At 42.9% G+C, this 21,386-nt stretch overlaps 1 protein-coding gene across 1 annotated transcript in view; it reads right to left on the bottom strand.

Moving 5' to 3' along the window:
• Positions 1–10,525, bottom strand: part of birc2 (baculoviral IAP repeat containing 2) — a 35,896-nt gene extending 25,371 nt beyond the window's left edge. Inside the window, exons 1-4 of the mRNA XM_038987096.1 lie at positions 10,452–10,525; positions 9,548–9,997; positions 2,802–2,916; positions 2,496–2,661 (exon numbers count right to left, since the gene is read on the bottom strand). Of these exons, the coding sequence (XP_038843024.1) occupies positions 2,496–2,661; positions 2,802–2,916; positions 9,548–9,641 (375 nt within the window). The 5' untranslated portion in view covers positions 9,642–9,997; positions 10,452–10,525. The remainder of the gene's footprint in view (positions 1–2,495; positions 2,662–2,801; positions 2,917–9,547; positions 9,998–10,451) is intronic.
• Between the last annotated feature and the right edge of the window lie 10,861 nt (positions 10,526–21,386).

Here is a 21,386-nt window from a genome sequence, read left to right as displayed (position 1 = left end):
ACTATCATTATAACCCCCACCACCACAACTATCATTATAACCCCCACCACCACAACTATCATTATAACCCCCACCACCACAACTATCATTATAACCCCACCACCACAACGGTCATTATAACCCCCACCACCATCACAACTATCATTATAACCCCCACCACAACTATCATTATAACCCCCACCACCACAACTATCATTATAACCCCCACCACCACAACTATCATTATAACCCCCACCACCACAACTATCATTATAACCCCCACCACCACAACTATCATTATAACCCCCACCACCACAACTATCATTATAACCCCCACCACCACAACTATCATTATAACCCCCACCACCACAACTATCATTATAACCCCCACCACCACAACTATCATTATAACCCCCACCACCATAACTATAATTATAACCCCCACCACCACAACTATAATTATAACCCCCACCACCACAACTATCATTATAACCCCCCCCATAACTATCATTATAACCCCCCCACCACAACTATCATTATAACCCCCACCACCACAACTATTATTATAACCCCCACCACCACCACCACGATCATTATAACCCCCACCACCACCACCACGATCATTATAACCCCCCCCACCACAACTATCATTATAACCCCCACCACCACAACTATCATTATAACCCCCACCACCACAACTATCATTATAACCCCCACCACCACAACTATCATTATAACCCCCACCACCATAACTATAATTATAACCCCCACCACATAACTATCATTATAACCCCCACCACCATAACGATCATTATAACCCCCACCACCACCACAACGATCATTATAACCCCACCACCATAACGATCATTATAACCCCCACCACCACCACAACGATCATTATAACCCCACCACCACAACTATCATTATAACCCCCACCACCACAACTATCATTATAACCCCCACCACCACAACTATCATTATAACCCCCCCACCACAACTATCATTATAACCCTCACCACAACTATCATTATAACCCTCACCACAACGATCATTATAACCCCCACCACCACAACTATCATTATAACCCTCACCACAACGATCATTATAACCCCCACCACCACCACCACGATCATTATAACCACCACCACAACGATCATTATAACCCCCACCACCACCACAACTATCATTATAACCCCCACCACAACTATCATTATAACCCCCACCACCACCACAACGATCATTATAACCCCCACCACCACGATCATTATAACCCCCACCACCACAACTATCATTATAACCCTCACAACTATCATTATAACCCCACCACCACAACTATCATTATAACCCCCACCACCACAACTATCATTATAACCCCCACCACCACCACAACGATCATTATAACCCCCACCACCACGATCATTATAACCCCCACCACCACAACTATCATTATAACCCCCACAACTATCATTATAACCCCACCACCACAACTATCATTATAACCCCCACCACCACAACTATCATTATAACCCCCACCACCACAACTATCATTATAACCCCACCACCACAACTATCATTATAACCCCCACCACCACAACTATCATTATAACCCCACCACCACAACTATCATTATAACCCCCACAGCTATCATTATAACCCCCACCACCACAACTATCATTATAACCCCCACCACCACAACTATCATTATAACCCCCACCACCATAACTATCATTATAACCCCCACCACCACAACTATCATTATAACCCCCACCACCATAACTATCATTATAACCCCCACCACCATAACTATCATTATAACCCCCACCACCACAACTATCATTATAACCCCCACCACCACAACTATCATTATAACCCCCACCACCACAACTATCATTATAACCCCACCACCACAACTATCATTATAACCCCCACCACAACGGTCATTATAACCCCCACCACCATCACAACTATCATTATAACCCCCACCACCACAACTATCATTATAACCCCCACCACCACAACTATCATTATAACCCCCACCACCACAACTATCATTATAACCCCCACCACCACAACTATCATTATAACCCCCACCACCACAACTATCATTATAACCCCCACCACCACAACTATCATTATAACCCCCACCACCACAACTATCATTATAACCCCCACCACCACAACTATAATTATAACCCCCACCACCACAACTATCATTATAACCCCCCCCATAACTATCATTATAACCCCCACCATAACTATCATTATAACCCCCACCACAACTATCATTATAACCCCCACCACAACTATCATTATAACCCCCACCACAACTATCATTATAACCCCCACCATAACTATCATTATAACCCCCACCACCACAACCATCATTATAACCCCCACCACCATCATCATCATCACCCCAGACATTCCATTCATCACCACAACCATTACCCCCATAAGGTCGACACCTGTTGTATTCGGCGCATGTGACAAATACAATGTAATCATCCCCATCTCACCGGTATGACGTGTGCGCTGCATAGCGGAGAGAAGGCGCTGTGAGAAGACGAGAGGAGGTTGGCAGTAGAGGGTAGACTCTGGATGAAGCCGCAAGAAGGGGACAGCTGTCTGTGTCTCTCAGTAGGACAGTCACCTGTCTGCCAGCCCTCCGCCGTCACCTTACACCTGGAGCAGGAACATTTCAATTGAACAATTAGATGTCACGTTACACCTTGAGAATTATACACACAATATCAGTTAGTAGGTAGGTCCATTTAAATGATGTAGTGAAGATCAGGGATGGGCCAGCGTGGCAGGATAATCACCTGAAACACTGCACCCTGTCTCCAACGCCAGTATAGACCCATCCTGCCCTGGCCAGGGTGCGCTCTGTTACCGCTGCAGCCGGGAAGAGGGCAAAGGTCGAGATACGGAACAGTTCTGAGGAGAAAATAATAATCACAACTTTATAAAAGGTGTGTGTACAGCGTGTCTGTAAGGTGAGTGTGTGTCAGGTGAGTGTGTGTCAGGTGAGTGTGTGTACGGTGTGTGTACAGCGTGTCTGTAAGGTGAGTGTGTGTCAGGTGAGTGTGTGTCAGGTGAGTGTGTGTACGGTGTGTGTACAGCGTGTCTGTAAGGTGAGTGTGTGTCAGGTGAGTGTGTGTACGGTGTGTAAGGTAGGTGACACTCGGATGAGCATGCTTTATAATGTAAAACTATACAGTGTATAATAACAGAGGTCATGTGGTACACTACAAAGTATTCAGGCCCCTTGATTCTTTTCACCGTGTTACGTTACAGCCTTATTCTAAAATGTATTCAATTAAAATGTTTTCCTCATCAATCTACACACAACACCCCATAATGACAAAGCGAAAACAGGTTAATATTTTTTTGCACATTTATTAAAAATAAAAAACAGAAATACCTTATTTACATCAGTATTCAGACCCTTTGCTATGAGACTCGAAATTGAGCTCAGGTGCATCCTGTTTACATTGATCATCCTTGAGATGTTTCTACAACTTGGAGTCCACCTGTGGTAAATTCAATTGATTGGACATGATTTTGAAAGGCACACACATGTCTATATAAGGTCCCAAAGTTGACAGTGCATGTAAGAGCCAAAACCAAGCCATGAGGTCGAAGGAATTGTCTGTAGAGCTCCGAGACAGGATTGTGTCGAGGCACAGATCTGGGGAAGGATACCAAAAAAAATCTGCAGCATTGAAGGTTCCCAAGAACACAGTGGCCTCCATCATTCTTAAATGGAAGAAGTTTGGAACCACCAAGACTCTTCCTAGAGCTGGCCGCCTGGTCAAACTGAGCAATCGGGGGAGAAGGGCCTTGGTCAGGGAGGTGACCAAGAACCCGATGGTCACTCTGACAGAGCTCCAGAGCTCCTCTGTGGAGATGGGAGAACCTTCCAGAAGGACAACCATCTCTGCAGGACTCCACCAATCAGGTCTTTATGGTAGAGTGACCAGAAAGAAGCCACTCCTCAGCAAAAAGACACGACAGCCCACTTGGAGTTTCCCAAAAGGCACCTAAAGGACTCTCAGACCATGATGAAACCATTATTTAATTGTTTGGCTTGAATGCCAAGCTTCACATCTGGAAGAAACCAGGCACCATTCCCTACGGTGAAGCATGGTGGTGGCAGCATCATGCTGTGGGGATGGTTTTCAGTGACTGGGAGACTAGTCAGGATCGAGGGAAAAATGAGCGGAGATATCCTTGATGGGTAGAGAGCTCCAGAGAGCTCAGGACCTCAGAATGGGGTGAAGGTTCATCTTTCAACAGGACAACGACCCTAAGCACACTGCCAAGACAACGCAGGAGTGGCTTCGAGAAAAGTCTCAATGTCCTTCATTAGCTGAGCCAGAGCCCGGATTTGAATCCGATCTAACATCTCTGGGACCTGAAAATACCTGTACAGCAACACTCCCCATCCAACCTGACAGAGCTTGAGAGGATCTGCAGAGAAGAAGGAGAGAAACTCCCCAAATAGAGGTGTACCAAGCTTCATACCCAAGAAGATAAGGCGGTAATCGCTGCCGAAGGTGCTTCAACAAAGTCCTGAGTAAAGGGTCTAAATAATTATAGTTGAAGTCGGAAGTTTACATACACCTTAGCCAAATACATTTCAACTCAGTTTTTCACAATTCCTGACATTTAATCCTAGTAAAGGTCAGTTAGGATCACCACTTTATTTTAAGAATGTGAAATGTCAGAATAACAGTAGAGAGAATTATTTATTTCAGCTTTTATTTCTTTCATCACATTCCCAGTGGGTCAGAAGTTTACATACACTCAATTAGTATTTGGTAGCATTGCCTTTAAATTGTTTAACTTGGGTCAAACATTTCTGGAAGCCTTCCACAAGCTTCCCACAATAAGTTGGGTGAATTTTGGCCCATTCCCTCCTGACAGAGCTGGTGAAACTGAGTCAGGTTTGTAGGCCTCCTTGCTCGCAAACGCTTTTTCAGTTCTGCCCACAAATGTTCAAAAGGATTGAGGTCAGGGCTTTGTGATGGCCACTCCAATTCCTTGACTTTATTGTCCTTAAGCCATTTTGCCACAACTTTGGAAGTATGGTTGGGGTCATTATCCATTTGGAAGACACATTTGCGATCAAGCTTTAACTTCCTGACTGATGTCTGATGAGATGTTGCTTCAATATATCCACATCATTTTTCTACCTCATGATGCCATCTATTTTGTGAAGTGCACCAGTCCCTCCTGCAGCAAAGCAACCCCACAACATGATGCTGCCACCCCCGTACTTCACGGTTGGGATGGTATTCTTCGGCTTGCAAGCCTCCCCCTTTGTCCTCCAAACATAACGATGGTCATTATGGCCAAACAGTTCTATTTTTGTTTCATCAGACCAGAGAACTTTTCTCCAAAAAGTACGATCTTTGTTCCCATGTGCAGTTGCAAACCGTAGTCTGGCTTTTTTATGGTCCTTTGCTGTTGTTCTGGGATTGATTTGCCCTTTTCGCACCAAAGTACGTTCACCTCTAGGAGACAGAACGCGTCTCCTTCCTGAGTGGTTATGGCGGCTGCATGGTCCCATGGTGTTTATACTTGCGTACTATTGTTTGTACAGATGAACGTGGTACCTTCATTGCTCCCAAGGATGAACCAGACGTGTGGAGGTCTACAATTTTTTTCCTGAGGTCTTGGCTGATTTCTTTTGATTTCCCCATGGTGTCAAGCAAAGAGGCACTGAGTTTGAAGATAGGCCTTGAAATACATCCACAGGTACACCTCCAATTGACTCAAATGATGTCAATTAGCCTATCAGAATTTCCCAAGCTGTTTAAAGGCACGGTCAACTTAGTGTACGTAAACTTCTGACCCACTGGAATTGTAATACAGTGAATTATAAGTGAAATAATCTGTCTGTAAACAATTGTTGGAAAAATGACTTGTGTCATGCACAAAGTAGATGTCGTAACCGACTTGCCAAAACTATAGTTTGTTAACAAGAAATTAGTGGTGGTTGAAAAACGAGTTAATGACTCCAACCTAAGTGCATGTAAACTCCCGACAGCAATGTTCCAACATCTAGTGGAAAGCCTTCCCAGAAGAGTGGAGGCTGTTATAGCAGCAAAGGGCGGACCAACTCCATATTAATGACTTCCCAGAAGAGTGGAGGCTGTTACAGCAGCAAAGGGGGGGACCAACTCCATATTAATGACTTCCCAGAAGAGTGGAGGCTGTTATAGCAGCAAAGGGCGGACCAACTCCATATTAATGACTTCCCAGAAGAGTGGAGGCTGTTACAGCAGCAAAGAGGGGACCAACTCCATGTTAATGACTTCCCAGAAGAGTGGAGGCTGTTAAAGCAGCAAAGGGGGGGACCAACTCCATATTAATGACTTCCCAGAAGAGTGGAGGCTGTTATAGCAGCAGAAGGGGGACCAACTCCATATTAATGACTTCCCAGAAGAGTGGAGGCTGTTATAGCAGCAGAAGGGGGACCAACTCCATATTAATGACTTCCCTGGAGAGTGGAGGCTGTTATAGGAGCAGAAGGGGGACCAACTCCATATTAATGACTTTCCAGAAGAGTGGAGGCTGTTATAGCAGCAGAAGGGGGACCAACTCCATATTAATGACTTCCCTGGAGAGTGGAGGCTGTTATAGCAGCAAAGGGGGGACCAACTCCATATTAATGACTTCCCTGGAGAGTGGAGGCTGTTATAGCAGCAGAAGGGGGACCAACTCCATATTAATGTCCATGACTTTGGAATGAGATGTTCAACTAGCAGGTGTCCACATACTTTTAGTCATTTTTTGCGACACGGGTCTTTTTTGTTGTTGTGTTCAAATGTTTATTTGTATTATTTGTAAGAAAGGTACAGTACACAAAACAGGTACGCCTAGACAGAGAAAAAAAGTGACCAGACGAACAAGACAAAACAGTTCCCATCCCACCCACAGGAATTCCCCAAGCCTAAGTTAGATTAGTGGTTCACAATAGCAGTCTTTTGACAGAGTCATACGTTGATGAGAACAAATATGTTTCAGTCACTAGTCCCATGCGTCATACAGATATTTCCATGTTTCTAATGTCCACTGCTGTCAGCTTCAAAAGAATGAGGCGCCTGCCAACGTTAATCCAGCCAGACAATTTGTATTTTACTTTATTTAAAATAGGCAAGTCAGTTAACAACAAATTCTTATTTACAATGACGGCCTACCTGACGACCGAGGTCAGCCTGCAGGCGCCCGGTCCTCCACAAGGAGTCGCTAGAGCGCGATGAGCCAAGTAAAGCCCCCCCCCCGGCCAAAACCTCCCCTCACCCGGACGACGCTGGGCAAATTGTGCGCCACCCTAAGGGACTCCCGATCACGGCCAGTTGTGATACAGCCAGGGATCGAACCAGGGTCTGTAGTGACGCCTCTAGCACTGCGATACAGTGCCTTAGACCGCTGCGCCATTCCCTAGTCCATGCTGATGACAAGCATACCCATAACATGATGCAGCCACCACAATGCTTGACAATATGAAGTGGTACTCAGTGATGTGTTGTTGGATTTTCCCCAAAACATAACGCTTTGTATTCAGGACATAAAGTTGATTAATTTGGCACATTTTTTGCAGTTTTTCTTCAGTGTCTTGTTGCAAACAAAATGCATGTTTTGGAATATATTTATTCTGTACAGGATTCCTTGTGTCTAACGTGTCTGTGTGAGGCCTACCTGAGGAGTTGTCATACTGCAATGTGTGTCTAACGTGTCTGTGTGCGGCCTTCCCTGAGGAGTTGTCATACTGCAATGTGTGTCTAACGTGTCTGTGTGAGGCCTACCTGAGGAGTTGTCATACTGCAATGTGTGTCTAACGTGTCTGTGTGAGGCCTACCTGAGGAGTTGTCATACTGCAATGTGTGTCTAACGTGTCTGTGTGAGGCCTACCTGAGGAGTTGTCATACTGCAATGTGTGTCTAACGTGTCTGTGTGAGGCCTACCTGAGGAGTTGTCATACTGCAATGTGTGTCTAACGTGTCTGTGTGAGGCCTACCTGAGGAGTTGTCATACTGCAAGGTGTGTCTAACGTGTCTGTGTGAGGCCTACCTGAGGAGTTGTCATACTGCAATGTGTGTCTAACGTGTCTGTGTGAGGCCTACCTGAGGAGTTGTCATACTGCAATGTGTGTCTAACGTGTCTGTGTGCGGCCTTCCCTGAGGAGTTGTCATACTGCAATGTGTGTCTAACGTGTCTGTGTGCGGCCTTCCCTGAGGAGTTGTCATACTGCAATGTGTGTCTAACGTGTCTGTGTGAGGCCTACCTGAGGAGTTGTCATACTGCAATGTGTGTCTAACGTGTCTGTGTGAGGCCTACCTGAGGAGTTGTCATACTGCAATGTGTGTCTAACGTGTCTGTGTGAGGCCTACCTGAGGAGTTGTCATACTGCAATGTGTGTCTAACGTGTCTGTGTGAGGCCTACCTGAGGAGTTGTCATACTGCAATGTGTGTCTAACGTGTCTGTGTGAGGCCTACCTGAGGAGTTGTCATACTGCAATGTGTGTCTAACGTGTCTGTGTGAGGCCTACCTGAGGAGTTGTCATACTGCAATGTGTGTCTAACGTGTCTGTGTGAGGCCTACCTGAGGAGTTGTCATACTGCAATGTGTGTCTAACGTGTCTGTGTGAGGCCTACCTGAGGAGTTGTCATACTGCAATGTGTGTCTAACGTGTCTGTGTGAGGCCTACCTGAGGAGTTGTCATACTGCAATGTGTGTCTAACGTGTCTGTGTGAGGCCTACCTGAGGAGTTGTCATACTGCAATGTGTGTCTAACGTGTCTGTGTGAGGCCTACCTGAGGAGTTGTCATACTGCAAGGTGTGTCTAACGTGTCTGTGTGAGGCCTACCTGAGGAGTTGTCATACTGCAAGGTGTGTCTAACGTGTCTGTGTGAGGCCTACCTGAGGAGTTGTCATACTGCAAGGTGTGTCTAACGTGTCTGTGTGAGGCCTACCTGAGGAGTTGTCATACTGCAAGGTGTGTCTAACGTGTCTGTGTGAGGCCTACCTGAGGAGTTGTCATACTGCAATGTGTGTCTAACGTGTCTGTGTGAGGCCTACCTGAGGAGTTGTCATACTGCAATGTGTGTCTAACGTGTCTGTGTGAGGCCTACCTGAGGAGTTGTCATACTGCAATGTGTGTCTAACGTGTCTGTGTGAGGCCTACCTGAGGAGTTGTCATACTGCAATGTGTGTCTAACGTGTCTGTGTGAGGCCTACCTGAGGAGTTGTCATACTGCAAGGTGTGTCTAACGTGTCTGTGTGAGGCCTACCTGAGGAGTTGTCATACTGCAATGTGTGTCTAACGTGTCTGTGTGAGGCCTACCTGAGGAGTTGTCATACTGCAAGGTGTGTCTAACGTGTCTGTGTGAGGCCTACCTGAGGAGTTGTCATACTGCAAGGTGTGTCTAACGTGTCTGTGTGAGGCCTACCTGAGGAGTTGTCATACTGCAAGGTGTGTCTAACGTGTCTGTGTGAGGCCTACCTGAGGAGTTGTCATACTGCAATGTGTGTCTAACGTGTCTGTGTGAGGCCTACCTGAGGAGTTGTCATACTGCAGGTCAACTGGGGCTCCGTTTCGACACAAACCAATGAGGAACGGGCTGTTCTGGAGATGGACCAGGGTGTCCATTTACAAATAGGGTAGACAGTCTAGATATAGACAGCCTAGAATCTAGATATACAGATATTAGAGTCTAGATTTAGCTTCTAGATGGAGTTTTTTGATGAAGAGTTTGTAGAATTAGAGAAAAGAAAGGGCCATTCTCCTCAGGGAGAGAGGGATGAGTAACCCAGGGCAGGGGGAACACACACACACACACACACACACACACACACACGTGATTGATGGAAACAGTATGCGTTTCCCGTCATCTCACACATCAGCCTGGAAATGAAACCGAAGGTTTCAGAACTGATCTGACTAACAACCTAAAGAAGAGAAACTGCCAACCTTCTGTCATAATATATCACAATATGCCAGAACACCTTCTGTCATAATAATAATAATATATCACAATATGCCAGAACACCTCCTGTCATAATAATAATATATCACAATATGCCAGAACACCTCCTGTCATAATAATAATAAATCACAATATGCCAGAACACCTTCTGTCATAATAATAATATATCACAATATGCCAGAACACCTTCTGTCATAATAATAATATATCACAATATGCCAGAACACCTTCTGTCATAATAATAATATATCACAATATGCCAGAACACCTTCTGTCATAATAATAATATATCACAATATGCCAGAACACCTTCTGTCATAATAATAATATATCACAATATGACAGAACACCTTCTGTCATAATAATAATATATCACAATATGCCAGAACACCTTCTGTCATAATAATAATATATCACAATATGACAGAACACCTCCTGTCATAATAATAATATATCACAATATGACAGAACACCTTCTGTCATAATAATAATAATATATCACAATATGCCAGAACACCTCCTGTCATAATAATAATAATATATCACAATATGACAGAACACCTCCTGTCATAATAATAATATATCACAATATGACAGAACACCTTCTGTCATAATAATAATAATATATCACAATATGACAGAACACCTCCTGTCATAATAATAATATATCACAATATGCCAGAACACCTCCTGTCATAATAATAATATATCACAATATGACAGAACACCTTCTGTCATAATAATAATAATATATCACAATATGCCAGAACACCTTCTGTCATAATAATAATATATCACAATATGACAGAACACCTCCTGTCATAATAATAATATATCACAATATGACAGAACACCTTCTGTCATAATAATAATATATCACAATATGACAGAACACCTCCTGTCATAATAATAATAACATATCACAATATGCCAGAACACCTTCTGTCATAATAATAATATATCACAATATGACAGAACACCTCTTGTCATAATAATAATATATCACAATATGACAGAACACCTTCTGTCATAATAATAATATATCACAATATGACAGAACACCTCCTGTCATAATAATAATATATCACAATATGCCAGAACACCTCCTGTCATAATAATAATATATCACAATATGCCAGAACACCTCCTGTCATAATAATAATATATCACAATATGCCAGAACACCTCCTGTCATAATAATAATATATCACAATATGACAGAACACCTCCTGTCATAATAATATCACAATATGCCAGAACACCTTATAATAATATATGATATGCCATTTAGCAGATGATTTTATAAAAAGCAAGTAGTCAGTCATGTCTGAGCCACAGAGAAGTGTCTGTCTGCCTGCCTGTAACAACCAGACTAGGCCACACTACTCTGTCCGCTTGGTGAATATGAACAGAACACACACACACACACACACACACACACAGCCCTGGGTATGGCTGGTCAACCCTCTCCCCCTGAGTGGAACACCCCTCCTGGGGTTGTTTACGTCTCCATGGCAGCAGAGATTAACCAGACAAAGAAATAACTCTTGTCTGAGAGAAAGGTTTAATGGGAGAATAAAAGTTGTCCTCCTTTATTGCATAAATGTCGATAACACCTGTAGGGGAGACAGAAATATCACATTAGTAGAATGTTATAGTAGTAGTATTTATTAGGATCAACAATTAGCTGGTGCAGAGGCAGCGGCTACACTTCCTGGATCCAAATTACAGCTAAATTACATACAACTAATTCCATATTTAGACAACAGCAGGTGTGGCAGCTTGTTGGGGAGAGACAGAGGAACATCGCATTAATAGAATGTGTCCTACTGGTTGATTTCCCCTGTAATTAATGCATTACCAGCTACGTGGTTCAACATATTCAGACGACAGCAGGTGTGGCAGGTTCAGGACTTCCTGCTTTTGAATTGGAGGAAATGAATCGGTCCTAGACAAGGACATATAGCTACACAGTGACGATTTTATCATACCATTAATGTAGTGTTTCCTCAGACCAGGTATAATGTTGCCTACACGCACACACCGCGTATATTTTAAAATATGTTGAAATATAGCAGGCTGACTTGCTACAGTGGTAGTCAGCTAGCTAGCTCAGTCAAGTTAGGCTAAAATTGCATTGTATTATATGGAGCACGAAGTCATATTGCTTTATTCAACGAGTTAATTTCCCCTCCAGTACAACCTTTAGGATCTGCTGTGATTTCACATTGTAAATGTGGTGCAGAAACATGTATTAATTGTCTGAGATGGTGAAACTTTTTAAAACGAGAGTTAGCTAGCTAACGTTAGCTGGTGTTGTCTGTGTAGCTAAATGGCGTTGTTGTTTTCCATAACTGCTAACTAGCTACGTGGTTACAGGGGATAATATGTCAATATTACAGTCACAACAGAGCCAGGTGGGGAACCCTGTCTGAATACTGGTTAAATACGACTGTTAAGTCCCTGTCCTGCTGGCGTTAGACCAGTGGCTCACCCTCCAGAAATACCTCAAAGGCGAGTCTGTAGAAATCCCCTTCTGCGGTCTGTTTTCAGCTGTCACTTCCCAGTAACTGTGATGACGACGTTTTTGAACCGAGAACAAACCAAGTAGTAAATTCCACTGTCTATAGTCCCCTATATGGAAAGAAACATCAATGTGAAAAACTATTAGTTATCATGATAATTCCATCCATAATGACAGGCCATTTCATAGCAAAACGAAATAACATAACACATGTAATATTTCCTTATATAATTAATTAATTAAATTAATATCACATGTTTTTTAACATAATTAATTACAAGATCAAACAACATTTTAATTTCAACAAGTTATACACACCAAGTTGTTTAAAATGTACAGTAGGCGAGGCAACAACATCCATTATAGGAAATGTATGCTTGTCCATAAATGGACATTGTTGGTTTTAATTTAGATCACATGATCGATAATTTTATGGTGTGAATATGAACATGACAACAGAGTAATATGAACATGACAACAGAGTAATAAAATGGTTAACTTACCTTTGTCCAACAGTTTGCAGGCAGATCACAGGGAGGAAGTATAGCTAAACTTTACAGCAGCCTAACCAGAAATACTACATGTGGAACCGTATATCTATGAGTCCACTCGCCTACACACAAGGGGAAATTTGCAACGTACCTCGTGGGTGGTTTAGTCAAATATGGCGTGAATGTGTTATAGTGTAACATCTGCCAGGTTATTGCATTAAACTTTTGATCGACGTTACCCTCATAGTCAACGGCCAGTTTACCAGTTGATGTTTTCCCAGTGGTGGGAAAAGTACCCAATTGTCATACTGTAGTAAAAGTAAAGATACCCTAATAGAAAGTTACTCAAGTAAAAGTGAAAGTTACCCAGTAAAATACTACTTGAGTAAAAGTCTAAAATGATTTGGTTTTAAATGTACTTAAGTACAAAAGGTAAATGGAATTGCTAAAATATACTTAAAAGTATACATGGATTTTCCTGTATTATTATTATTTTTTACTGATAAATCAAATCAAATTGTATTTGTCACATCTGCCAAATACAACAGGTGTAGACCTTACTTACAAGCCCTTAACCAACAATGCAGTTTTAAGATTATTTTTTGCCAGAGGTACATGATAAAATTGATACAACTATTGTGAGGGCTGTCTTTTTAGACTTCAGTGTGGCTTTTGACATTATCGATCATAGTCTGCTGCTGGAAAAACTTGTGTTATGGCTTTACACCCGCTGCTATAATGTGGATAAAGAGTTACTCATCTAACAGAACATAGAGGGTGCTCTTTAATGGAAGCCTCTTCAACACAATCCAGGTAGAATCAGGCATTCGCCAGGGTAGCTGTTTAGGCCCCTTGCTCATTTCAATCTTTACTAACGACATGCCACATGCTTTGAGTAAATCCAGAGTTTCTATGTATGCGGATGACTCAACACTATACACGTCAACGACTGCAACACTTAAAGAGTTGCAGTTCGTTTCAGAGTGGGTGGCAAGGAATAAATTAGCCCTAAATATTTCTAAATCTAAAAGCATTGTATTTGCACAAATCATTCACTAAACCTTGTCGTGGAGAATTGTTTCAGAAATATAACACTCCTACAAGAACTTGTGAATGCAATATAGACTTTAATACAAAGTAGCAAAAATGAGCCCTTCCATGGAAGGACCCTATCACAAACGTAACAGGGGGAGCCCCTCCATGGAAAAAGACTAAATTCTCATATTACAGAGTCCTGCCTTTATAGGATTCTGTCTTTGCATAACGTATAGAGTCCCCTCCCTCTATACGTATAGAGTCCCCTCTCTCTATATGTATAGAGTCCCCTCCCTCTATACGTATAGAGTCCCCTCCCTCTATATGTATAGAGTCCCCTCCCTCTATATGTATAGTCCCCTCCCTCTGTATGTATAGAGTCCCCTCCCTCTATATGTATAGAGTCCCCTCCCTCTATATGTATAGAGTCCCCTCCCTCTATATGTATAGTCCCCTACCTCTGTATGTATAGAGTCCCCTCCCTCTATATGCATAGAGTCCCCTCCCTCTATATGTATAGTCCCCTCCCTCTGTATGTATAGAGTCCCCTCCCTCTATATGTATAGAGTCCCCTCCCTCTATATGTATAGTCCCCTCCCTCTGTATGTATAGAGTCCCCTCCCTCTATACGTATAGAGTCCCCTCTCTCTATATGTATAGAGTCCCCTCCCTCTATACGTATAGAGTCCCCTCCCTCTATATGTATAGAGTCCCCTCCCTCTATATGTATAGTCCCCTCCCTCTGTATGTATAGAGTCCCCTCCCTCTATATGCATAGAGTCCCTTCCCTCTATACGTATAGAGTCCCCTCCCTCTATACGTATAGAGTCCCCTCCCTCTATACGTATAGAGTCCCCTCCCTCTATATGCATAGAGTCCCTTCCCTCTATACGTATAGAGTCCCCTCCCTCTATACGTATAGAGTCCCCTCCCTCTATATGCATAGAGTCCCTTCCCTCTATACGTATAGAGTCCCCTCCCTCTATATGTATAGAGTCCCCTCCCTCTATATGTATAGAGTCCCCTCCCTCTGTATGTATAGAGTCCCCTCCCTCTATATGTATAGAGTCCCCTCCCTCTATATGTATAGAGTCCCCTCCCTCTATATGTATAGAGTCCCCTCCCTCTGTATGTATAGAGTCCCCTCCCTCTATATGTATAGAGTCCCCTCCCTCTATATGTATAGAGTCCCCTCCCTCTATATGTATAGAGTCCCCTCCCTCTATACGTATAGAGTCCCCTCCCTCTATACGTATAGAGTCCCCTCCCTCTATATGCATAGAGTCCCTTCCCTCTATACGTATAGAGTCCCCTCCCTCTATATGTATAGAGTCCCCTCCCTCTATATGTATAGAGTCCCCTCCCTCTATATGTATAGAGTCCCCTCCCTCTATATGTATAGAGTCCCCTCCCTCTATATGTATAGAGTCCCCTCCCTCTATATGTATAGAGTCCCCTCCTTCTATATGTATAGAGTCCCCTCCCTCTATATGTATAGAGTCCCCTCCCTCTATATGTATAGAGTCCCCTCCCTCAATATGAAAATAGCTTCCCTTGATCTTTCTCCATTATTATCTTTTCATCTCAGAGCTTGCTTGTTAACGCCCACATCTGCTTTCGGTTAGGTTATAATGGTGGCGGAACCCTTTCATGTCCTAAAATAATATATTTATTATGCCTATACTCCATCTGTTGGTCATTTTGCTGGCACCCTCCTTTGTGTGTCCCTCTGACTTTGGTATGTCCAGCTGTCCTATGCACTTATGGCCTTGGCCATTATACTTATGTTTGTTCCGCTCCATCTAACCTTTGGTATGTTGCCCTTTCCAGAGTAGCAAATGCACTTAAGTGTCGCCTTCTCCTCCTGTGGTCTGATGTACACATGTCTTTGCTCTATAGTATTATATATGTCCCTATATGTAACATTAACTCCCACAACCTCAACTAAATCTCGTAATAAATAAGGTGGAAATTGAGCAAGTTAAGATGACTAAACTGCTTGGAGTAACCCTGGATTGTAAACTGTCATGGTCAAAACATATTGATACAACAGTAGCTAGGATGGGGAGAAGTCTGTCCATAATAAAGCACTGCTCTGCCTTCTTAACATCACTGTCAACAAGGCAGGTCCTACGGGCCCTAGTTTTGTTGCACCTTGACTACTGTTCAGTCATGTGGCAGGTGCCACAAAGAGGGACTTAGGAAAATTGCAAATGATTCAGAACTGGGCAGCATGGCTGGCCCTTGGATGTACAGAGAGAGCTAATATTAATAATATGCATGTCAATCTCTCCTGGCTCAAAGAGGAGGAGAGATTGACTTTATCACTACTTGTATTTATGAGAGTTATTGACATGTTGAATGCACCGAACTGTCTGTTTGAACTACTGGCACACAACTCGGACACCCATGCATACCCCTGTCATGACGTTGCCCTCTTTGGGTACAGCGAGCACCATCCCCCTCTCTCTGTCTCCTACAACCAGGCTGCTGTGGTCAGAGAGGTCGTAAATTCCTGGAGTAGATTATCTCCTCATGGCCACAGTATAGAGAGAGAGTGAGTTTCATAGAGAGAAGAAAGGAATTTCTTCCACCTCACAGAACCTGAGGTCCGAACAACATTTATGTTCCGGAGAAGGTATAAAAGATCGGTGAAGAATCCAGCTACGAACTGGTCCATTTGGTACAAGTTTGTAAAACTCATGAGAGACAGTGCGGCCACATTACCATAACGCTGTTTATATAATAGCCTCAGATATGAGGTTTACATCTAATTGTTGTATAAGATGAATGAGTGAGGATGATACTGTTTGTGAAATTGTGTAATGTGATTTTGTACTGTTTAATGAAGGAAACTCCAATTCCCTAAAAAAGTCATTGGCACGCCCCCAGGGGCACAGACAGGACCTGGCTTCATGAGACGGCCCTTTTCGATGTTCTGAATAAAACCCCCACCTGGGTTTTCTATCACCAGACCAACTTACCTCGATAACGAGAGGGCCAAGGTTTGAGAGGAGACCAGCTTACCTCGATAACGAGAGGGCCAAGGTTTGAGAGGAGACCAGCTTACCTTGATAACGAGAGGGCCAAGGTTTGAGTAGATGGCTGAATCTTTTAACCATACCACGTGGTTAAACTCTTAGACTATCGATACCGACAGAATAAGAACAAGTCTTTGATATTAATTACTAGTCTGCAGCTAGGAATTCGGTATCATTGAACGCGAAGACCGACAACCGTCGAAACATCTATTCTATAACGACATGAATGAATGTCACTCTGAACTATCCATTCTAACCACAACAGAGAGAGAGAGAGGGCGAACAGACTCTCCAACAGAAACAAACTTCTCAACAGAGATCCCGATGACACACTGAGCGTAAATATATTGATTGATTGCAATTGTTCCCGAATGAGTGAGCGTTTATGTGCAAAGGATTAGCATTTCAATTGTTATAATTATCATGCGCCAATGTAAACTGAGATTTTTGGATATAAATATGAACTTTATCGAACAAAACATACATGTATTGTGTAACATGAAGTCCTATGAGTGTCATCTGATGAAGATCATCAAAGGTTAGTGATTAATTTTATCTCTATTTCTGCTTTTTGTGACTCCTCTCTTTGGCTGGAAAAATGGCTGTGTTTTTCTGTGACTAGGTACTGACCTAACATAATCGTTTGGTGTGCTTTCGTCGTAAAGCCTTTTTGAAATCGCACACTGTGGCTGGATTTACAACAAGTGTATCTTTAAAATGGTGTGAAAGACTTGTATGTTTGAGGAATTTAAATTATGGGATTTCTGTTGTTTTGAATTTGGCGCCCTGCACTTTCACTGGCTGTTGTTGAGGTGGGACGCTACCGTCCCGAATATCCCAGAGAGGTTAACAGAACCAGGTATGGGCCTTCCCAACAGGGCTGCTTCCCGTCTATTCTCCTCAGGGACTGGATCCACACCCAGTCTCGCGGTTGGATTGAGTGAATCACCTTCTCCTGTCATTCACCTGTTGGACACAACATCTTGGACATACGGGTTTGGTTAACAAACAGTCTCCTCCTGTAATTCACCTGTTGGACACAACATCTTGGACATACGGGTTTGGTTAACAAACAGTCTCCTCCTGTCATTCACCTGTTGGACACAACATCTTGGACATACGGGTTTGGTTAACAAACAGTCTCCTCCTGTCATTCACCTGTTGGACACAACATCTTGGACATACGGGTTTGGTTAACAAACAGTCTCCTCCTGTCATTCACCTGTTGGACACAACATCTTGGACATACGGGTTTGGTTAACAAACAGTCTCCTCCTGTCATTCACCTGTTGGACACAACATCTTGGACATACGGGTTTGGTTAACAAACAGTCTCCTCCTGTCATTCACCTGTTGGACACAACATCTTGGACATACGGGTTTGGTTAACAAACAGTCTCCTCCTGTCATTCACCTGTTGGACACAACATCTTGGACATACGGGTTTGGTTAACAAACAGTCTCCTCCTGTCATTCACCTGTTGGACACAACATCTTGGACATACGGGTTTGGTTAACAAACAGTCTCCTCCTGTCATTCACCTGTTGGACACAACATCTTGGACATACGGGTTTGGTTAACAAACAGTCTCCTCCTGTAATTCACCTGTTGGACACAACATCTTGGACATACGGGTTTGGTTAACAAACAGTCTCCTCCTGTCATTCACCTGTTGGACACAACATCTTGGACATACGGGTTTGGTTAACAAACAGTCTCCTCCTGTCATTCACCTGTTGGACACAACATCTTGGACATACGGGTTTGGTTAACAAACAGTCTCCTCCTGTCATTCACCTGTTGGACACAACATCTTGGACATACGGGTTTGGTTAACAAACAGTCTCCTCCTGTCATTCACCTGTTGGACACAACATCTTGGACATACGGGTTTGGTTAACAAACAGTCTTCTCATGTGTTCTGCTAGTATATCTTCAACTTCTATGTCTACCTGTTCTGATCTGCCTAACTCTGTTATTCTAAATGGTTTACCTGATTAGCTAAAATGCAATCCATTATTTAAAGAGATAAATCCTAGTAAACCAACTCTAGGGATAATATCTGGACCTAATATTTTAGCGACCATAATCGTGTCCGCCAAGTAAGCTGGGAACGCCTCTACCCATTTAATATACTTCTCTAGTATCGTTAAACACCCCTTCTTTCCCTCACTTCGGGATAGTTCAATGAAGTCCATTTTCAATTTGTTGGAATAGATACTCCACCCAAGTAGTCATCCCATAGGCTACTAAGTCTTTCCTAACCGGCAGTGTTTCCTAACCTGCTCTACCACCTGCTCTACCATCCTCCCAGTTGACACATGGGCAGAGCCCTATAGCCGCATATCTAAACAGTGTCTTTGGTAAGATTAGTAAATTATCCTTATGTCAAACATTATCTTCTAGGATTGCCCCTTTCTTTTTTCCACATGTCCAATTCTTTCTGGGGCGTTCGTTCTTGGCTATCCTGTAACAATTCTCTGTCAATTGTCTTAATTAATCTGCGCTGCTTTGTAAGGTTTTAAATGCATACGTGCTGTCTGTGTAATTAGTAACCTTTCTCTCCTTTATTATTTCGCCGGCTCTAGTCAATGCTACTATTTCGGCCTGTTGTGCAGAATAATTTCTGGGTAATGGTTCAGTGTCTAACACCTTAGTTCCTGAAACCAACTAAGCTTTCATTCCCCTTTTAGTTAGGGTAACAACTACGTTCAACAAAATCATCATATCTCTTCCTAGGGAATTTACTAAACATACACTTAAAATAAAAACTAAAATACCTGCCTGTCCTCCTAACTTTTCATATTTTTAAAACGAATGGAGCAGACAGTCTTTCCACGCATTAATATCCTAAATCCAAATTCTCTTCCCCTTTTATTTTTATTCCTTCAGGCTTATCGTCCGCGCAAATGGCAGTCCGACAAGTGCCAATATCACTCAACATTTTTTATTTTCTTCCCTAACACTGTCAATGTCAGATTTAATTTCTGCTCCTGCTGCAGTGCTAAATCTACAGTGGCCAATTCAAACACTTCACAGTCTAGATCCAATAAGTCCTTGCTCTCTCTCCTCTTCCTGTCTCCTCCTATTCTTTTTCGGTCTATCACGTGTTGTGGTAATTTCTTGTATTACTAAATGATGAGAGTTTACAAACCACACACAAGTCAGAGTTATATTTTAAAGTCCATCTTTAATTATATGAGCTTCACCAAAGCCCTTTTTGACTCTCAGATCAATTCAGTGTCTATAAATGAATTCTCTGAGAGTGTCTACAAAACAATTCTTAGTTTCATTTATAGCCAAGATACACCCCTCTCAACTTACATGACGAACCACAGATCTTAGAAACTTCATAAAGGGCCTTTTACTTGAAAGAGGAGTATCCCATAGCCAGATAGCATTAGCTATAAATTATCGTTCAGTTTGGTCTCTTGGGCGAGGTTCTACTTCTTGTTCTTGGTACTTCGTAGTACCAAAACATTACCTCATCCAATGGCATATAACAATTGTCAATTCTAGATACTCCTATCTCAAATACACCCCTTCTTCTCCCCACTCCTGGAGAAGGGGAGTGAACCTCTAGGTCATATACTAGAGCCTCTAGCCCTGCTCAATACGCCTTAGTTAACACTTTAGTTCCAGCTCCCACACATGTGGTGACATCACCTGGTTTAAATGATATTTCTAGAGACAATATCTCTTTCCTCGTCACTCTATGCACAGGTTTACCCCCACTGTATTCACATCCTACCATACCTTTGTCTGTACATTATGCCTTGAATCTATTCTACCGTGCACAGAAATCTGCTCCTTTTACTCTCTGTTCCGAACGTGCTAGACGGCCAGTTCTTATAGCCTTTAGCCGTACCCTTATAGTACTCCTCCTCTGTTCCTCTGGTGATGTGGAGGTTAATCCAGGCCCTGCAGCCCCCAGCATCACTCCCATTCCCCAGGCGCTCTCATTTGTTGACTTCTGTAACCGTAAAAGCCTTGGTTTCATGCATGTTAACATTAGAAGCCTCCTCCCTAAGTTTGTTTTATTCACTGCCCAAGCACACTCCCCCAACCTGGATGTCCTAGCCGTGTCTGAATGCTGGCTCAGGAAGACCACCAAAAACCCTGAAATCTCCATCCCTAACTATAACATTTTCTGACAAGATAGAACTGCCAAAGGGGGAGGAGTTGCAATCTACTGCAGAGATAGCCTGCAGAGTTCTGTCTTACTATCCAGGTCTGTGCCCAAACAATTTGAGCTTCTACTTTTAAAAATCCACCTCTACAGAGCAAGTCTCTTACAGCTAAAGAGAGCAGTAACA

The sequence above is a fragment of the Salvelinus namaycush genome, unplaced genomic scaffold, assembly GCF_016432855.1.
Source record: "Salvelinus namaycush isolate Seneca unplaced genomic scaffold, SaNama_1.0 Scaffold642, whole genome shotgun sequence".
NCBI lineage: Eukaryota > Metazoa > Chordata > Actinopteri > Salmoniformes > Salmonidae > Salvelinus > Salvelinus namaycush.
This window is presented reverse-complemented; position numbering and strand designations above follow the sequence as displayed.